The sequence below is a fragment of the Dromiciops gliroides genome, chromosome 2 (genome assembly GCF_019393635.1).
Source record: "Dromiciops gliroides isolate mDroGli1 chromosome 2, mDroGli1.pri, whole genome shotgun sequence".
Classification (NCBI taxonomy): domain Eukaryota; kingdom Metazoa; phylum Chordata; class Mammalia; order Microbiotheria; family Microbiotheriidae; genus Dromiciops; species Dromiciops gliroides.
This window is the reverse complement of record NC_057862.1, coordinates 485655945-485675721: the sequence shown is the minus strand read 5'-3', so window position 1 is coordinate 485675721 and position 19777 is coordinate 485655945. Positions and strand designations below refer to the sequence as shown.

General features: G+C 40.3%; 1 protein-coding gene across 1 annotated transcript in view; it reads right to left on the bottom strand.

Annotated features, from left to right (window-relative positions):
* Positions 1-633: 633 nt before the first annotated feature.
* PLCG2 (phospholipase C gamma 2) overlaps positions 634-19777 on the bottom strand; it is a 176491-nt gene continuing 157347 nt past the window's right edge. Inside the window, exons 28-33 of the mRNA XM_043987636.1 lie at positions 17305-17450; positions 14295-14409; positions 8859-9032; positions 4133-4215; positions 1029-1213; positions 634-700 (exon numbers count right to left, since the gene is read on the bottom strand). Coding sequence (XP_043843571.1) covers positions 658-700; positions 1029-1213; positions 4133-4215; positions 8859-9032; positions 14295-14409; positions 17305-17450 — 746 coding nt within the window. The 3' untranslated portion in view covers positions 634-657. The remainder of the gene's footprint in view (positions 701-1028; positions 1214-4132; positions 4216-8858; positions 9033-14294; positions 14410-17304; positions 17451-19777) is intronic.

Here is a 19777-nt window from a genome sequence, read left to right as displayed (position 1 = left end):
ATTAAATGCCTATTGACATCGGTATAAGGCAGGCTGACTACACTGGAGTAGCAGCCTGTTGCAGAAGGGAGAGGCAAGGCTGAGACCATGATGGAGTGAGACAAAAAGGAAAACCTTCCTTCCCAGCTCCTCATGGAAATGGACTTACCTGAGGTAAGAAAAAAATGGTATTTCTTTTCAACTAAAACTCCTCAACATTTAGCAAGGTAGCCCCATAATGCATTCTTGCTCATCTGCCACCAAAGTCATCAATTACCCTAGCTCAATGAAACTCGAGGCCTTTGGCAGAAAAGCTACCCCCTTGCTCAGCAAAGACAGAAGGCCTAACCTATGAAGCTTTTGCCTTGTCTTTATACAGGGAGGATTGTGGTATTGAACACAGAAAACATGCCATGTATCTATGTATAATTTGTACCAGAATATAAGTTAAAAGGCTATCAAATAGAGGAGAGAGAACAGAAAGTCATCACAGTGAAAACTGGTTGGTTCTTCTTAAGGAAAATTCATCCTGATGACCACACAACTCTTCAGGAGTGATGACTTCACCGATTCTGCATCTGCTGAAGATCTTAGCAAAGTAGTCTCTGTTCATCCCTCTTGTACACAACACACCACACACCCACACACATACCGCGTCCCCAAACTGTAGGTTATGTTCTAGGAGTAGAATTTGCTGTTACAGACTCTCTTCTCCCTTAATCTTAACGAAAATAAATCAAAGTCAGGAATTAGGCTTAAAAACTGAATTAAAAACACTCAATTTTTAAATACTCATTCACCAAATAATAAGTTATATTGTTGGTTACAGCTTACTTTTCCTCTGGAGGTGATATTTGTACTTGGAAAAGTTGTGAACAAAAAAGTATTTCTGGAAGTTTGTTTTCTAAGGGATGAGATGAGAATAGGAGCAGAGATGAAAGACTTCCAGAAAAACTTCTGTAAGGTACCTCCCCTTATTTTTATGGCCTGGATCCCCAATATAATGGAATCCTTCAAGTTGCCATGTGAGGGGTCAGTGCAGCCCTTACCTCCGGTTGCACTTTTCCTGATACAGCTGCAACTGGTTTTCATTGACATTGAATTCTTTCACCAGGGCATCTCTGTTGGCATTGCGTAAGTTCTGATGAGTGTCATACAGAAAGAGTTGGTTATTCAGCTCCTCTTGCCGTCTTCGAAGCTGGCGACAGGAAGAATAGAGCTCTTCTTCACTTTCCTAAAAAGTAAGGTGAAGACCAGCAGACAATGAAGATGCAGGCTCATAGTCATCTACTGAATGTCAAAACTGGAAGGGATCTTAGAAGTCATCTAGTGCCACCCCTTCATTTGAAGGAGGAGGAAGCCACGGCTCAGAAAAAGAAGGCTGATTTGTCCAAGATCACCCAACTGTGATGCAGATGCAGATCTAGAATTCAAGTCTCCCTCACTTGCAGACTAGGGTTATTTCTGATTTAAGACCATGGAGTGTCTATTTCTGACCTCTACTCATTCTCTTTCTAATCAAAATGGCCAACAGAGGATTGAATCATTTTTTAAAATGCAATTTACAAAAAACTTCACCAATTCAGATCATCTGGGGAACCAGTTAATAGAAGTTAACAGCAAAGCTAAATTGCAGGTGATTTTTAAATAACCATAATTTATGTGCAATGGCTTAACAAAGGGCTAATTCAGTTTCTGTTTTTAAGTACATTGAGGAAAAGGCCCATTATAATATAGTTAAATCTCATTATGAAAATCATAGGTAAGTAAGAGCTTATAAAGTACTTTAAAAATATCTGATCTCAGGGCAGCTAGGTGGCACACTGGATAGAGCACCGGCACTTAACACTACTAGCTGTTGTGACACTTAACCTCAATTGCCTCATCAAAAAAAAAATATATATATATATATATATATGATCTCTTTAGCAGTTTAAAACATCATCAAGCTATCACAATTAATTTGTTTAAGAAATGTTTCTTCAAAGATGCTACACAAAGGTAAACTTTAGCCCTGCCACAATTCAGGTTATTATAAATCCCAAGTCAAGAGTGTCTGAATAAATAAAGTACAAGATAAAGACACATAACCCTGGTAAAATACTCTTCCTTAACTCCAAGAAATTAACGACTAGGCCTTTCAAGAATTTGCCTGTCCAACAGGGCTAGAAAACACTCATACTGTGTGCATCATACTTGGTCAGCTCCTTCTTAAGCACCCATCATCCCAAAATAGGCAATGTGGACAGAGGAATTAGCACAAGATAGAAATGTAATAGTTTCTTTAATACTGGGCCACCAGATGGCTGAGTAGATAGAGCACTGAATCTGGAAGACTAGAAGGACCTCAATTTAAATCCCATCTCAGACACTTAGGTCATATCACTTAACTTCCATCTTCCTCAGTTTCCTCATCTTCCAAATAGGGATAATAACATAGTACTTGTCTCTTGGGGTTGGTTTGTGGGAATGAAATGAGTTTATTTCCTTCCTCTCTGGTTTTGCTCATGCCTATTCCCTAAGCCTGGAAATGTCCCTCTTTCCCCCTGCTTTTCCAGCTGAGCCCCATTACGAAGTTAGCAGGGGGTCACAGCTATTATCACAGTACAGTAACAGTGAATCTGCCACTGTAAGGAATGTTCTATATAACTTCATTCCCACCTAATTGAAGCATACCCCCTTTAAGTATTGGCTGTTTTGTTTTTTAAACGGTATTTCTAAATGGGAAATAATTTTCTGTCTCCTTAAACAAAGAATGCTAAACATAATAATAAAACTCTTCCTGATGACTCATTTGGGGTCATCATTAAGAAAATTAGTTACTGTCCTCAGCCTATATAATACAGAGGCCCTCAGTTTGATGCGGTATACAGGGCTACTCCCACCCCTCATTCCTCCCCACTTCCCCCGACTAACAGCCCCAGGTTCCTGAGGTTTTGCATTTCTTGTTTCTGACTTTGCTATCTTTTTTTTTTTTTTAAACCAGTTACTGTGCCTGTCTCTTAGCACCATCCTCACCGCCTCACACATCTAATTTGTTATTTCTAATCCTCTTTGGCCAGGAAGCAAATAACCAAGCTTGTCACGATTATGTTTAAAGGAAGAATTTTAAATAGGCTTCTGAATTTAGTGGATAGACCAGGTTCTTACCTTTTGGGTATCATGGACCTCTGGATTTCTGATAAAGTCTATTTGTCTGTTCTCAGAATAATGCTTTTAATGCATAAATATACACACGATACAAAGGAAACCAATCATGTTGAAATACAGCTTATCATTTATTAAAAAGAAACCAAATTCACAGGTTAAGAAGTCCTGGCGTAGACTGTGACAGCTCATTTAATTGCTCAAAGACCTTTTTTTTTGTAAAAAAAATATATCTTCCCTTGTTGTTGGCTATGTTCTAGATCAGAAGTCTCAGGTATGCAGCCTGTGAGCTTCAGGTGCCCCACAGTACTCCCAAGTGCAGTTTGGACCAGATTAAAATGTAATTGGGAAATATTTAACACAATAAATGAAAATACAATAAAACAAGATAATATTGTATTTTAAAATTAAATCAACATATGGCCCATAGGGATATTTATAGTTTAGTGGCCCCTGTTTCTATTTGAATTTGACACCAGTGGTCTAGAGATACTTGAGGTTACCCCTTTATTTGCAAATATATGAGGTGTTTCTCTAATAGCTGACACATAGCACTTTACAATTGCAAAAAGCTTTATATATGATATCAAGTTATAGTATTAGCTGAACAGTAGTAATTTAGAGTCAGAATAAATGCAGCAAATACCTAGCAGTCCAACCTGCCTATCTTTAAAAGACTCTTGGGAAGAATCCAAGAAGGAAAGTACGATCCATGGCCTTTCAGGGTTTTTTCTGTCCTACTACCAGACTCCTGGTAGAATACAACTAAGAAGGCTGAAAGAAGGAAGAAGTCCAAGGACCTGTCGACGAACCTATAACTGAAGGCATCCAGTTCTTCATATTTTGGAGCACTAACTCTTGCTTCAGTGCTTCAACTGACTGAGCCAATGAAGCTTGCCAAAAGATAATGGGGCACATGGGGCCCAAGTCACTCCATCTTAGAAGTTTCTGAAGCACGCACAGAGAAAGAATCAAATGGGAGCATCTCTGCTTTCATGATACTCACCAAGACAGGACGCATCTCACAGAAAACCAGAAGAGAGGCCAGTTCAATATCTTCACTATAACCATTTTTAAGAGGAATCTGATCTAAAACCCTGGAGTAAAGAATAAAACAAACACAAGAAAATATGGAAGTTAAGCACCTTTGCTCTAGAGGACAATCAAGAGTTCCATGCAGTTAGCTGCAAGAGATGAGGGTTCAGTGCCCTCTATGCGTCCCCCACACGAGAGGACTTCTCACCATTTTTTGAAATACAAAAGACTTCTGTTCAGAGTTTCTGCTATTAGGATACTTCAAGGAATAAAAGATAGGAAAATATGCCTTTGTTGGCCATCCTGGAACAGCAGAAGAATGGGGAAATATCAATTAGATAAAAACCTATGAACTAAAAAGAAAAATGTAGTGATTTTGAAAATATTCCAAATTCAATTATAAAACAGTAGAGATGCTTGCCTTCTCCCTTTTTTTTAGTTCCTTTCATATATACTGCTGCCGTCCACTGATTTAGAGAGAGAGTGAAAGACCCAACCTTTAGGCAGGACTATGTATACCAAAGGACACGGGAGGTTTCTCCCTTATTTTTAAAGATTCCTATGGAATTCACAGCTTTCCCCAGGCAATCATGCCACAGATGACCAAGCTTGTTGAAAAATTCTCTCTTATGTTCAAGCTAAATCTTTCCACTCAAATTCTGTTTCACTAAGGTAGTGGAAAGAAATAAGAAAAACAATCCTGGAGGAGGATCATTACTGATCTGAGCAAAACAGAAGGGATGGTAAAAAGAATACACTAATATAGAAGGAGGAAGAAGGAAGGAGAAGTTTCCATTTCTCTAAACTGGGGTATGTGAGAAGAAATAAACAAACATGGAGGAAAACGCTTAGGGGAATGGGTATCAGAGAACCTCGTTCTTTTCTGAATGGACACACACACAAACACACACACCATTTGGTGTAGAAAATATATCAAAATCAAAAGGGAGGTAAATGGGTATTTGAGGTGGGAGGGGTTATTAAGAGAAAAGATAATCCTGGGAAGGAAGAGTTGGAAGCAAAATGAACTTCCTAACCTTGAAGGGAAGAGCAAAAATATGGGAAAATTAGAATCTAAAGGGCTATCTAACATTGCTTCTTAGACAACTGGGGTTTGGCTAAACAATTGTGGTATATGAATGTCGTGGAATATTATTGTGCCTTAAGAAATTAACAAAAGAGATGATTTCAGGGAATCATGGGTGGTTTGAAATGATCATGAGTGAAATGAGAACCAGGAGAAACAATTTACACAACAATAGCAGCAACACTATTTAAAAAAAAAAGTTGGGGCAACTTGGTGGGGAGTGGATAGATCACCAGCCTGGGAGTCAGGAAGATTTGAGCTTCAAGTACTTAGTAGCTGTGTAACCCTTGGCAAGTCATTTAACTCCAACTGCCTCCAAAAAAATGTTTGAAGTCTTAACTCTGATTAAAGCAGTGACCAATCGTGTCTCCAGAGGACTTATGATAAGCATGTTATCCTGACAGAGATGTGATGGAAACAAAGTACAGAAACACATTTTTGTTTTGCCACTGCATGGATTTATTTTGCTTCACTATGCTTATTGGTTACAAGAGTTTTTCTTTTCTTTTTTCCCCCTTTAGTTTTTTATTGGGAGAGAATGCGGAAGGGAAAGCATGTTAATAGTGGTACAAAAAAAAAGAGCCATTGGAATATTTTTTAAATTTACAAAAGAGAACAGAAGGAAATTAGAAGGAAGTATAGAGAAGCAGGACAATTCTGAAATTAAACCTGTGGAATTTATTACAATACTTTATTTTTCCCCAAAGCAAGCAATGAGAAATGGAGACACACCATTTCATAGGAATATCCTCTTTTGTGTTTTACTGTGTCTATGGAAGTGCTGCAGGGTGGGGTGGGCAACATCAAGGTAATAATAATAAAAATTTAATTTTAAAATGCTATAGAGGATAAAAGCATTAGATCTAGAGTCAGAGGAACTGGGTTTGAATCCCAGTTCTGTTACTTACTATCTGTTTTTTAGCAAGTCTTATAACCTCTCTTGGTTTTAGTTTCCTCCATTTGTAAAAATAAGTAGTTTGGACCAAATGATTTCTAAAGCTACTATACAAAAGTCTAGGTCTTGTGACTCTATACTCAAACTTATTTCCCCTTATACTTAGAGATCATGAATGGGTCACAACTAGGTAACTGTCCCACACAAGAGAACTGTTCAAATGCTTTTGATGTAATGTCAGCACCTCTATTTCTGAAACTTGTGAGAAATGGGGAGGGGATGCTCCTGAAGTTTGACCATGAAAGAGCTTAGACATACACCTGACAACATGTGGCCCAGGTTATTCTAAAGCCCAGAGGGCATTGGGCATTAAATGCCTTAGTACATTCCATTCAAAGCAGAGGGAAGGAAAAGGACTCTCTTCAGAGTTATTATCTCTCAGTAAAATAATCCAAGTTCCAATATTAACCTTTCCTCACTGGTCTTCATCTTCAATCCTGAAATCATTTTGATGGCTCACTTCTGAATCTTCTGAGTCTCGTCTTACCTTGACCAAAAGGCCAAAAGGGAAATATTCAATAATGAAAATAATGATGGGCCAACAGCATAAAAACTCACAAGAAACATCTTTCATTAAAAAATAGCACACGTCGGTAACTATTTTGTGTAACTATTTCAATGCCTTGCTCACTGAGCCATTATACCAAAGGTGAGGAGGCATGGCCTGATTTTTAGAAGAAATGAAATAAATGCAGTTGGTTGAGTTTATAGTAATCCCATGTAAAGGCATCTAGCCAATGAGAGGCATTGTCACACAAAAGAAGAATCTGCTTCTGGCATAGATGTCCTGGCAAGAAAGACTACGGTACAAACTGTTGCTAAAAGGGAAATGAAAAGTGCTTCCAAAGTCAAGCCTCATTGATTTGGACTAACTGGGGAGAAGGCCAATCTGGATCAGGAAAACATTTCAATTACAGGAATTGTTTTAAATGCCATTTTATTACTTTCAAGTACATACAGTCAGATGACTAAAGCTAACCAGGGGTTGTTGCCAAGTAGAGTTTCTTTGGGACTTACCCTACTCGTAGATAGTGAAGTGATTTTTAATTAGAATATAAATAAACAGATACTTCTAAAGGGTTGAAAACAGCAAACAATTTAAAATTGGCCACAAAATCTTGCTTTGGCTATTAATTTGCTTGGGAAATTCTTTTAGTCCAGTGGAAAAATCTTAGTCGAGCCTAATTTAAGAGAAATTCCCTAAAAGGCTGTAGCATTTGAATCCATGAGATTTGTTTACTCAGGAAAGGAGAAACTGAGACAATATTGGAGCTTTATTGCATCAGAAATACATAGGAACCAGGACACAAACCAAATCTTTGTTGTGTCAGAAGTCTCCAATATGCATATGTTACATCTATGCATATATGGCCTAGTTACACCAAACATTCAACACTCAAACATTTATTACATGCCAAGGCACTGGAGACAGAAGGATAAAAATGAAGCATTGCCTGCTCTCAAGAAGATTACATTCTATTGAGTAAATCCAACATATACCAGAAAAGAAAACACAAAACATATGAAATGTAAATACAAAGGAATTGAGTGGGAAGGTGAGGGCACTAACACCTGGGGGAATTGTGAAAGGGCTCTTGGTAAGAGCCGTACCTGAGCCAGATGCCAGCAAGATGTCAGGTTTGGCAAACACAACTGAAAAAGAAGGATCAAAATAGAGTTGAACTTTCTATAAGGCCAGAAAGGCCAAGGGGAAGTACAGGAAACTGCTTTTCATTTTTTTATAGTAAACAAATCTAATCATGATGTGTGAACACGTCACTCTCCTGCTCAAAAGGTTCAAGTGGGTCCCTCTGACTTCCAGGATAACATGCAAACTGCACTGTTTGGCAAGTACAGCCTTTCATATTCTTGCTTCTGCCAGTTTTTCTAGGCTTTATCCCACATATGAACACTCCCTTATGAACTCTGTGTTGACCTACTGCCATCTATGATATCCATTTCTCATCTTAATGCCTGTGCACAGGCTGTCTTCCCTTCCTCCCCTCATCCCTATGCCTGGAACACACTTCCTCCTAACCTGTGACTTGTAGAGTTTCTTTTGAGGCTGAACCCACATGAGGCCCATCTTTACCCTTCCAGTTGTCCTCCTCCTTTGAATATGCTTTGCATTTTCTTATCTGCATTTATGTTGTTCCCCTCTCCCAACAGAATGTAAACTCCTTGAGCACAAGGACTATTAAACTTGTCTTTGATCCCTATGTCTGGCACACAGCAGAGACTTACATTGTTTTTAAAAATTGCTCAAAGTTTATTATACAATGTTATAGAAATGCTTGTTTTATTCCACGAATCAAAACAAACAAATAAATAAATAATGATTGTTGAATGAACAGTGCCAGGCCAGCAATTACCCAGGTATAAAATTTCCCTGAAAAATATTCTACTTGCTTTCAGCTTAGAAAAGGTCTTGTGGCAGGGTGAGGAGACAAGGTGAATATCCCAGTGCAAGGACTTGTGATTATGCCCCTCATTAGAAAAAGATGTTAAAAGGTCCCAGGAGACAGCAAGCCAAATAACTCAACTTTGAGCCTCTGAGGCAGCAATTCAAAATGACAGAAAGACACGTTGTTCCATGCCCAAAGTGGGACGAGAAGTCTGATGAGAGCTCATATTTAGCTCTTTAGTGAAACTGACTTTTACCTGATTTGATTCCTTTAATGGGATAAGTGGCATGCGCCAGGAAGTTGGGATCGCTGAACATATCCTCCTCATAAACAACAAAACGTAGAAATGCCAGATTTGGGTCATAAATTTCAAATGTCACTTTTTCCTGAGTGGATGCCCAGACTGGACTCAAGCCATTATCATCTGGAATAAAACCAAAGCTTGTAAGAGAGATTGTACCACACCCATCTGGCTAAGTCATTCATTCCACTGAAGTTTTCTTTGAGGTGTTTTGAAAAATACCTTGATACCCACAGAAAGTACTACAGGCTTAAAGCAATATAATTAAGCTTAGAACTCCACAAAGGCCCCACACTTAAAGAATTTCCATACCTCATTAAGCACAGGAACTTCCCTCTGTCCTTGCCCTAGGTCTTAGGGAACAAGGTTTTCCCAGGTGAGGAAAGGTAGTGATTTTCACTGCCTCAGCTCCTCAATTCAAGACAACAGATAGATGCCACTATCCCCTGTTCCCCTACCCTACCCTAGCCCTCCTGTGTAAGTTCTTTGAGGGAGGAGACTGTTTTCCTCTTTTTCTTTGTATCCCAGCCCCTCACATGGTGCTTTGCACATGGTAGGCTCTCAATAAATGCACATTAAATTGAACAGAATTGAGCTCCTACTATGTAGAAGCATATATTTGTCATCTAGAATACAAAGATAAAGCAAGATGCAGTCCCTGCCCCAAAGCAGCTTTTAATATAGTAGAAGGGATGGGATAAAAATACACAAGTTACAAAATGAAGTTAGAAGGGCTTTGGAAAGGACCAGTGAATCAAGAGAGGCTCAAGAAAGGACACCTAGTTGGAGAGCATCAGGGCAAGCTAGGTAGCACAGTGGAGAGAGCAGTGTACCCTCAGACACATAACAATGATGGTGATGGTGATAGCTGACTATATGCCAGGCACTGTGCTAAGCACTTTACAAATATGATCTCATTTGATCTTCACAACAACTCTGAGAGGCAGCTGCTCTTATTAGCCCCATCTTACAGAAGAAAATAGGTTAAATGACTTAATTAGGGTCACACAGCTAGTAAGTGTCTGAAGCCAGATTTAAACTTAGGTCTTCTTGATTCTAGTCCCAGAGCTCTATCCACTGCATCACTTAGCTGCCTAGCTGTGTGACCCTGGGCAAGTCACTTAATATGTCTTAGTTCTCTCAAATATAAAATGTTAATAATAAGAGTACCTATCTCGCAAGATGAGGATCAAATGAGATAGCATTTGTAAAAGTGCTTAGCACAGTGCCTGAACATAGTAGGTGCTTAACAAATGCTTATTCCCTTCCTTACTTCATGAAGGACATAGCATCTGAGCTGAGCCTTGAAAAAAGGAATAAGTAGTCTTCCCCCTTTCATCCCTCCTCTCCTCCGACCCCAGGAGCTAAAGAGGTGAACATACCTTCATGTACAACTCCTTTAATGTTATTGTCCCCTATACTGCCAGGAGTAAAAGGAAGATTAAGGGGAAAAAGGATGGAGAAGATTGGGGACAAGTATGGAAATGATGAGAGAGAAGGACACAAGAAAGGGACAATAAAGATAGGTTGGTAGACTGAGTGAATGAATAAACAAATGAATGAATGGATGAATGTGAAAGCATTTGAGTAATTACTATGCACTAAACACAAATTGCAAAAGCCAGATTTACCAAGAAAAATGGGAAATGGTACCTGCTCTCAATCTAATCATGGGGGACATAGTTTGGGGGTTTCTAAATGGGTCTGGAGAAGTCCCTGAAAGGGCACATCAATCTCCACTCCCACTATTCCCAGAGCCCAGAACCTGGAAGCAAAGGCCACCCTATGCAGCATTCTGTCTCAGAGCAGGGCAACATGGGATTAGAGCAATAGTGCTCAACTTTGCCTGGGTGCCCAGTCACCATTTTCTTCTCATTCCCCAACCACTATAAACTTAGGGAGGGATCTCATCAGTGAATGTATGCAAAAAGCTAAAGAACTGAGTTCCATATTTCAGTTATGTTTATTCAGAACCACAACCCAATCATCTTCTTCTACTCCTGTGATTATACCCACTCAAAATGCTTGCCTCCTTTTCCCTGATTTATTCAAATTCTTTAGGAAAGAGGTAGGATTTGAGCTAGGCCTCAAAGGACAAACAACATTTTAATGAATGAAGAGGAAGGGTGGTGGAAAGAGCCCTGGATTTTAAATCAGAGGACCTAAATTCAAATCTCAGCTCCACAACTTACACAGCTAGGAGTTGCTAAAAAAGTCTTTTTACTTCCTTATCTTTTTTTTTGGGGGGGGGGGTGGGGGAAATGAAGGTTAAGTGACTTGCCCAGGGTCACACAGCTAGTAAGTGTCAAGTATCTGAGGGAAAATTTGAACTCAGGTCCTTCTGAATGCAGGGCCGGTGCTTTATCCACTGCCACCTAGCTGCCTCCTACTTCCTTATCTTTTAAATGAGATGGATGGATTTGATGATATCTGAGGTCTCTTCCAACGCTAAAATTTTATAATCCATTGAGGATCCGATGGGCATTTCCAAGGGGTGCAATGTCAAGTTCAGAAGGGTGAAAGAAGTTGTATTACTTTATGAGCATGGTTGGAATAATGAAACTGATTCTCTGTCCTACAGGTCAAAAAAGTGATATCCTTCTTCCCTCTTTAAGCAGCTTGGCATGAAATCTCTCCTTCCTTTTCACTTCGATAATAATCAGTCTGTACTGTTCATGTGGCAATTAATAACATAGTTTTTCTAACATCTCTGCTACCGTCCCCTCATACTGTCATTTCAGTCTTGTTATTTAACTTCTCATGTTAGTATCTGACTTCCCCAACTAGACTGTGAAGTTTGTGAAGGCAGTAACTGGGCCTGGTCTTTATTGTATCCTCCACGACGCTAAACATAGAGAGACAGGTCAATAAATATTAGTCTATTTTAATTGATGCTGCAAAGTTATAATAGGTGTTGTAGTAGAAAGAACAAAAGGCCTTAGTTACTCTAGGCCTGAGTTCAAAATCTACCTTAAACATACACTAGCTGGGTAACCTTGGGTAGGTCATTTAAACTCTTTCTGCCTCAGTTTCCTCATCTGCAAAATAAGCATAATAATAGTACCTACTTCAGGCAGCTAGGTAGCACAGTGGATACAGTGTTGGGCCTGCAGTCAGAAAGACCTGAGTTCAAATCTAGACTCAGACACTTACTAGCTGTGTGATCCTGGGCAAGTCATTCAACCCTGTTTGCCTCAGTTTCTTCAGCTGTAAAACGAGCTGGAGAGAAAGATAGCAAACCACTCCAGTATCTTTGCCTAGAAATCCCCTCCAAAAAGGGGTCAGGAAGAGTCGGACATGACTGAAATGACTCAACAACAATACTTCACAGGGTTGTTGTGAAGGTTATGAATGAGTTAACAGGTAAAACATTTTGCAAACCAAAAGGCGCTATGTAAATACTACCCACCAGCATCATTATTATGATTATTACTAATACTACTAATAAAAGCTATATGAGTCCAGAGTCAATTCTACACCATCCTCCTAGGGAGGGCACACCTAAAAGCAATTCGTGTATAAACTAAGAAGAAACATTGGTTTTAATACCTATTGTCAGGGTCCCTGCTGCTCAGTTGGTCCTTCCATTTCCCGCAGAATGATTACTAGTTCACTGAGGGGAAATATTGTCCTCAAAAGAATCAGCAGGGGATCCAAATCCTTGTTTGAGCCCCAAATTTGCTCAGAAGATGTGGTTCTCCCTCCAGGCATTGACTCTGAAGGCTCCTAGATGAATAGGGATGATCCGACAACCCCAGGAGATTTGCCCTAATTAAGTCAAGTTCTCAAAGGCTTCAAGGTTTGTCTCTTGAGCTGCCTGAGATTAAAGGCTGCATTCATCAGGGAAACCCTATGGAAACAACAGCTTTCTGAAGAGCTCCTTTAACCTGTGAGATGCAGGGGACTGCCTTAGGTTAAAGACATGGATGGCACTGCTGGGTACAAAGGAGTTTGCTCCTACTTAGCACAGGAGGAAGGGATGTCTCACAGTACAGGTCCAGGCACTGAAGGCCCATGTTCTGTAAGCCTTGGCACAGAAGTCCTATTTCCTTCATCCTGTGGCACAACTGCAGGCCACAATGCAGTATGCACCCCACTCCCATATCCCAGCAGAGCTAAGTGCCCAGTCTGAGTATCAGCAAAGTCCCATGAGACAACATCACAACCCCCAAATGTTTTTTGGGGCCAGAGTCAAAGACACACAGAGCTGAGAGCATCAGACTTCCTACTATGTCAGGTGCCAATATATTTGCTAATTATCACAAAAAGGAGCATGCCAACCAAAAAGGCTTGCCAATAATGGCAAACATGCTAGATTTGGAGTCAGGAAGATATGGGTTCAAAGCCAGCTTAATAGCTGTGTACCTCTGGGACATTCATTTAACTTCTCTCAAGCCTCAGTTTCCTCATCTGAAATGGGAATAATAATAGTACCTACCTCACAGGGTTGTTATGAGGTTAAAATGAAGTCATATAGGTGAAGCACTCTGCCAATCTTAAAGTGCTAAATAAATGTGCTCCATTATTATTAAAGCTTGGCTCTATCTCATGCTGGATAAGCAGGAGGCCTCTATCATAAACAATTTTTAAGTGCTTCATAGAAACTGCCAAGCAACAGATCCAGTGACCGTGACCTCCTTGAGGGTAGAACCTGGTAGGTTTTCCCTTTCATTGCATCACCAGTGCTTAGCAGAGGGTCTGACATATCACAGGCACTTAATAAATGCTTGTGGACTGACTGGCTATGTCACGTCCTCAGGTCCCTCTTGAACAATATCTGAGTATTATAGCTGCAAATATTAAAAAAAAAAAACCTCAGACAGGAATGAGCCCATTTTCCTCAGACACCCTCTCTGGGATGATCTGGCCTGGGTGAGTTCACTAGGCCACTGCTGGCCTCAGTCAATACCTCCAGACTGAAAGCCAACTGACTGTTCAGAGCTGGAAGCCCAAAAGTAACACTGAGTCATCTGACAGTAGTGAAATATCCATTTTTCCTTCTGTGTGAAAACTCAGAAAGTTGCCATACACACATCTTGCAATCACTGGCATCCTTTTTGGATGATTTAAAACTACCTTCATGGTTTAAAGGGGCATCTAGGTGGTGCAGTGGATAGAGCACTGGACTTGGAATCAAGAAGACTCATCTTAACAAGCTCAAATCTGGCCTCATACACTTCCTAGCTCTGTGACCCTGAGCAAGTCTCTTAACCCTGTTTGCCTCAGTTTCCTCATCTGTAAAATGAGCTGGAGAAGTAAAAGGAAAACGGTTCCAAGATCTTCACCCAGAAAACTCCAAATGGGGTCATGAAGAGTCAGACACTACTAAAATAACTCAACAACAACATGATTTTTAAAAGAAGGAAAGGTTAATGGAATACTTACTCACTACAGTTGTCTTGAATTTGTTATTATCATACTCAGTTCCACAAATTTCCACCTCTACAAATGGACAGGCAATGCTTCGGCCAAGCTTGGGTAGGTGGCGAGCCCCCAGGACCTAGGACACAAGGGAAGCAGTCATTCCTGAACCCCCTCCCCTTCCACAATCTTCAAAGCACCAATGGCAACTAACAGTTGGTCAGGTGAATGATGAAAGCTCTGCTGCACCCAAGGAAGCCACCCTTCTCTTTGACATATATGGAACAATGATGAGCCTTTGTCTATTTCTTATGTGCCATGGATTGTCCAATGCAACTATTCCCCCTAACAATCCCATCTCTGTTGTGGCTTGCTGCAGTGAGAGCAGATTAGACATCCAAGTATTTCCCTGGCAGTGAATGTTCATCGGCTGCTCATTAACTTTGACAATCCTTCATCTTTAGTGCACCAACATGTATGCCAGACTGCTCCTTGGGCTTCTTTCTGTAGGAAGGGTGGCTGGGAAAAATTCCTGGGTGTTGGCAAACTGTTAATTGTGTTGTTCAGGCCTTTCAGTCATGTCTGGCTCTTTGTGACCCCATTTGGAGTTTTCTTGGCAAAGATACTGGAGTGCTTCACCATTTCCTTCTCCAGCTCATTTTACGGAGAAGGAAACTGAGGCAAACAGTGTTAAGTGATTTAGCCAGTGTCACACAGCTGGTAAGAGGCAGTATTTGAACTCTGGACTTCCTGACTCTAAGCCAGGCACTCTCTTCACTTCACCACCTGGCTGCCCAAGATATTACTAGTTATTTGTATTTATGAAGTGAGGAGAAAGACAAAAGGAGCATGTGTTCAGGGTATGAGGCCAGCAGGTATGAAATGGCTTCTCCATTTATCTGCTATTTATATCTTGCCTCTATTTTGAAACCTACTGCTCTGTAACAGAAGACAGAGAAGCTCCAGAGCTCCATGGCTCCCTCCAGTGACGGGAAGGTAAATATGTGTATAAGCATATATTCAGTCACCTGGAAGGGCCACAAATGCAAGGACAGAATGGAGGAATGTAGCATCTCTTTTGTATTTGGTCTTTATTGAAGGCCTTGCTTAGGATGGGACTAGGATAGAAGGTCTGTGTAAAGACAGGCACACTTTGGCACTATTGGGATAGCTATGGAATGATCCAACAATTGTGACAAACAAGTTGGAATTAAGCTAAGAAGAATTAAGTTAAAACAAAGCTCCAGGCCTAGAGTCATGGAAGACCTGAATTCAAATCTGGCCTCAGATACTTACTAGCTGTGTGACCCTGGGCAAGTCACTTAACCTGTTTGCCTTGGAGGAAGCTAGGTTGATAGAGTGCTGGGCCTGGAATCAGGAAGGCTCAAGTTCAAATTCAGCCTCAGATACCTACTATCTGTATGGCCCTTGGCAAGTCATTTAACCTCTGTTTGCCTCAGTTTCTTCAACTGTAAGATGGGGATACTAACAGCAGGGTTATTGGGAAGATCAAATGAGATAATAATTATTTTAAGTACTTTGTCCAGTGCCTGGTACATAGCAGCTACTATATAAATGTTTATTCCTCTCCTCCCCTAAGAAAGTGACTAAAATGTCTACACCTTCTCTAAAGAGCCTATACCCCTTCCCCAAGAAAGTAAAATATAAAAAGAAAGGTCTTATACATGCCAAAATACTTAATAGTTACATTTTGTGTAGAAGCAAAGAATTGTAAATAAAGTAGATGTCTATCAACTGGATAATGGTTAAATTAGGTGTGGTGCAGGGGCAGCTAGGTGGTACAGTGGATAGAACGCCTTGCCTGTAAAACTCATGCTCCTTTGTTCAAATCTGGCCTCACACAGTTACTAGAAGTGTGGCCCTGGACAAGTCACTTAACCTTGTTTGTCTCACTTTGTTCATCTGTAAAATGGGTTGGAGAAAGAAATAGCAAACCACTCCAGTATCTTTGCCAGGAAAACCCCAAATGTGGTCACAAAGAATCAAACAAGAATAAAAAAACCAACTAAACAACAAACTTTTCACATCTTTGTAATATTTTGCTGAACTTTTTCCCCTCTTTTTTATTCTTTGTTAAAAAGGATGGTTCCCTGGGAGGGTAAGGTGAATGTGGTAAAGATATATTGGGGGTCACCTAGGTGGCACAGTGGATAAAGCACCAGTCCTGGATTCAGGAGGACCTGAGTTCAAATCCTGCCTCAGACACTTGACACTTAATAGCTGTGTGACCCTGGGCAAGTCACCTAACCCTCATTGTCTCCAAAAAAAGATATGTTGGAAAATGTAGGTGATGTAAAAACAAAAAGTAATTTTTTTACAAAGTTAAAGCTTTTTGTTACATGAGTTTGACTTCTGTACTTCCTCAAATCTTGTGAAAAACTCAATGCAGATTTTTTCCTCTCACAATTCTTAAAAAAAGAAAAAAAATCATATGAAGACAGTATGCTCTTAAACCATAAGTGAAAAGAGAAAGTATGATACCACCATAAACCATAACAGTTTTCAATGATAAATTCCAACCAGGAACTCCAGAAAGAGTAAGAGTGGATTTTTTTTAACCTTTGGGAAAAATGGGTAGGGATTTGATTTTTTAGTTTTTGGTTTTTTCTGTTGTTTTTTGCCTGCATTTCTTCAGAAGCCAAACAGATTTCTGTCCCATGGCAGGCAGACCTGCTGAGCTATCCGAGCTACTGCCAATCAAAGTCAGCTCATAATTCACCTTCTCTAATGAGAAAACAGTTCAGACTGTTAGTTTCCGAATGTTTCCCCCAAAGCCACTGTATGAGCCACTGAGAGAAAGAATGTCTTTTTCCTAAATCATATATTGTTGAAATAAGGGAAGAAATGCATTTCATCAGAGAATTCAATAGTTACATGCCAAGAAGTGATGATTTCCCCATCAAAAGCAAACCTTCCCACTGTTCCAGTGTCTTTTACAGAAAATGGGACCCCTGACCAAGGGGCTCTGTCCTGCTATTGCCTTAAATGGCCAAGGGGAAAGGACTGGCTTTACCTTCACTGTCAGGGTCATCAGGATCTTCCTTTGCGATTCTGGGGGTGTTGGATCATAGTTTTCATTCCTCATGCTTTCAGGCTGCAGGACATAGCCAGTCCGGCCATTAAGTGCAAATAAAGCATGATTCAGCTGCATATATTTATCTAGGGAGGAAATGAAAGGGGTACAAATAAAAAACAAGAGAAAAGAGCATTCTGTTAAGAAATTAAAGGAGTCTACACTGGCCATGTGGTTTGCCCAGTAAAGGTAAAGGATGGGCAACAATCAGAAGTACTTCACTTTAAGCCATGAGCCCAAAGTTCTAAGACAAAATCAGTTTCCCTCCAACCCCAAGAGCAGCGTTTCTTACCCTTTTCTGAGGCATAGAACCCTCAGTAGTCAGTCTGGTAAAGCCTGTGGACTGCTTCTTAGAATATTTTTTTAATGAACAAAACAAATAGGACAACAAAGGAAATAAATTATGTTGAAGTACAGCTATCAAAATCTTTTTTTTAAATCCACAGAGCTCCTAAAATCTATCCACAGACCCCCAAGTTAAGAAACTTTGCTCTAGAGTAAAATGTTGGTAACATTAACATGAACCAGAAGGGCTTCACTTTTACCAACACCTCTCCTCACAAGCAGTCAACGAGGTGAACCTAGAGGCATCTTTGAAACTGTTCAGCTCACTTTGCCTCAAGTCATGAAGCTTGGTCAATTAAGAAATGAAAGTAGTTGGGTAGTCCAAAGGGGCATGGATGGATAAGGAGGCCACACTGCAGTTGGGTTTTTGTGCATCCTCAGCAAAGACAGGACCTGGACAGCGGCTTGCATCAATTTATCCATTGGGTCACTAAGGAAGCTTTTCAGGAGCAACCACAGTCAAGGGTTCAGCTATTCAGACTACTGTCTTCAGGAGAACTGAGAAAATAATTTATCTTCATGGATATGAATAACTAAGCACAGTCTTATAAAACCTAAGCCCCTAACAGTCCAAGGAGGAGTTCCTACTCTGCACAGATGCCTAGCTCTTCTAGAGGTAGAATCTCAATACTTCTCCCCTTTAATATCTCCCAGTGTTCTCCACATGCTTCTCCAAATAAATGAAAAAGGATCCAAGGGAAGTCACTAGTAGGTCCTGAGAAATGTGGGAACTAAGAACCTGTCACCTCTACCCCAAGAGTATCATCTTAGAAGCAGCTATGGGGCACAATGCATAAAATACTGTAGTTGGGCCCAGGAAGACCTACATTCAAATTCCTTTCTCAGACACTTACTTACTAGCTGTGTGACTTGGGCAAATTATTTAGCCTCTGTCAGTCTCAGTTTCCTCATCCGTAAAAAAGGAATAATAATAACACCTATATTACAGGATTGTTGTGAGGATCAAATGAGATAACACAAGTCTAATACTCTGCAAACCTTAAAGTGCTACTGTATAAACACTAGTTACTATTATTATTACCTCAGTCAGTTACCACAGCAGGGACTGGGTGGGGGAGGCAAGGGGCAAGTCTCAGAAAAGTATCTGAGTGATCCAGGACCCACCCTGGTGGGCTTTAGGTATTTTTCTTTGTTACTCAACAGATTAAGTGGTCCTACCCCTCAATCGAGTTAGTGTGACATCATGAAAAGAGCATGAGACTGTGTGTATGTGTGAGTTTGTGTATATGTTTGTGTGTGTGTGTGTGTGTGTGTGTGTGTGTATCAAGAGGACTGGATTCTAAACCTAGCTCTGCCACCAGCTAAGTATATAACCTTGGGCATGCCTTCATCAAGAACTGACCATACTAGACTCACTGCATTTCTCTTTTGTGACAGGGCTACTAGACCAGCTGATCAAGAGAACACCGGAATCACTTAAAATCTCTCATACAATTCTTGTGGACAAGAGGGAAAGAGATGTTAGCCAGGTGATAATGGAGTTAGGTAGATTCAGAACTGGCTGAATGGATGGACCAAAAGAATAGTTATTAATGGGTCTGTGCCAGCTTAAGGAGAGCTCTCCAGTGGCATGACCTGGAATTTTGTACTTGGCTCTACCCTGTTTAACATGTTTCCAAATGACTTGGATGTATAGCTGGCACCTTTATCAAATCTACAAATGGCTCAAAGCTGGACAGAATAGTTAACATTTGGCAATTAAGAAAATGAAAAACCAAAAAGATCACTGGAGGTCAGAGCAATGGGCCAATTCCAAAAGGATAAAATTTAATTGGATTGCAAGCTCACTGTGAGTCAAGTACAAAATAGAAGGCAAAAAAATGAAACTGATCTTAGGTTACATTAAGAAAGGCAGAATGTGAAGGGTGAGGAGGGTTATAATTCCCTATAGTGTATTCTACCCTAGACAGACCACATTTAGAGTGCTGTCTTCAGTTTGAGGCACCACACATGAGCAAAGGCATTGATAACCTGGGGAACATAGGGTAGAGAATGGTAATCAAGATGGTGAAAGGTCTCAACTTCATGCCACAGGAGGAGGTGTGTA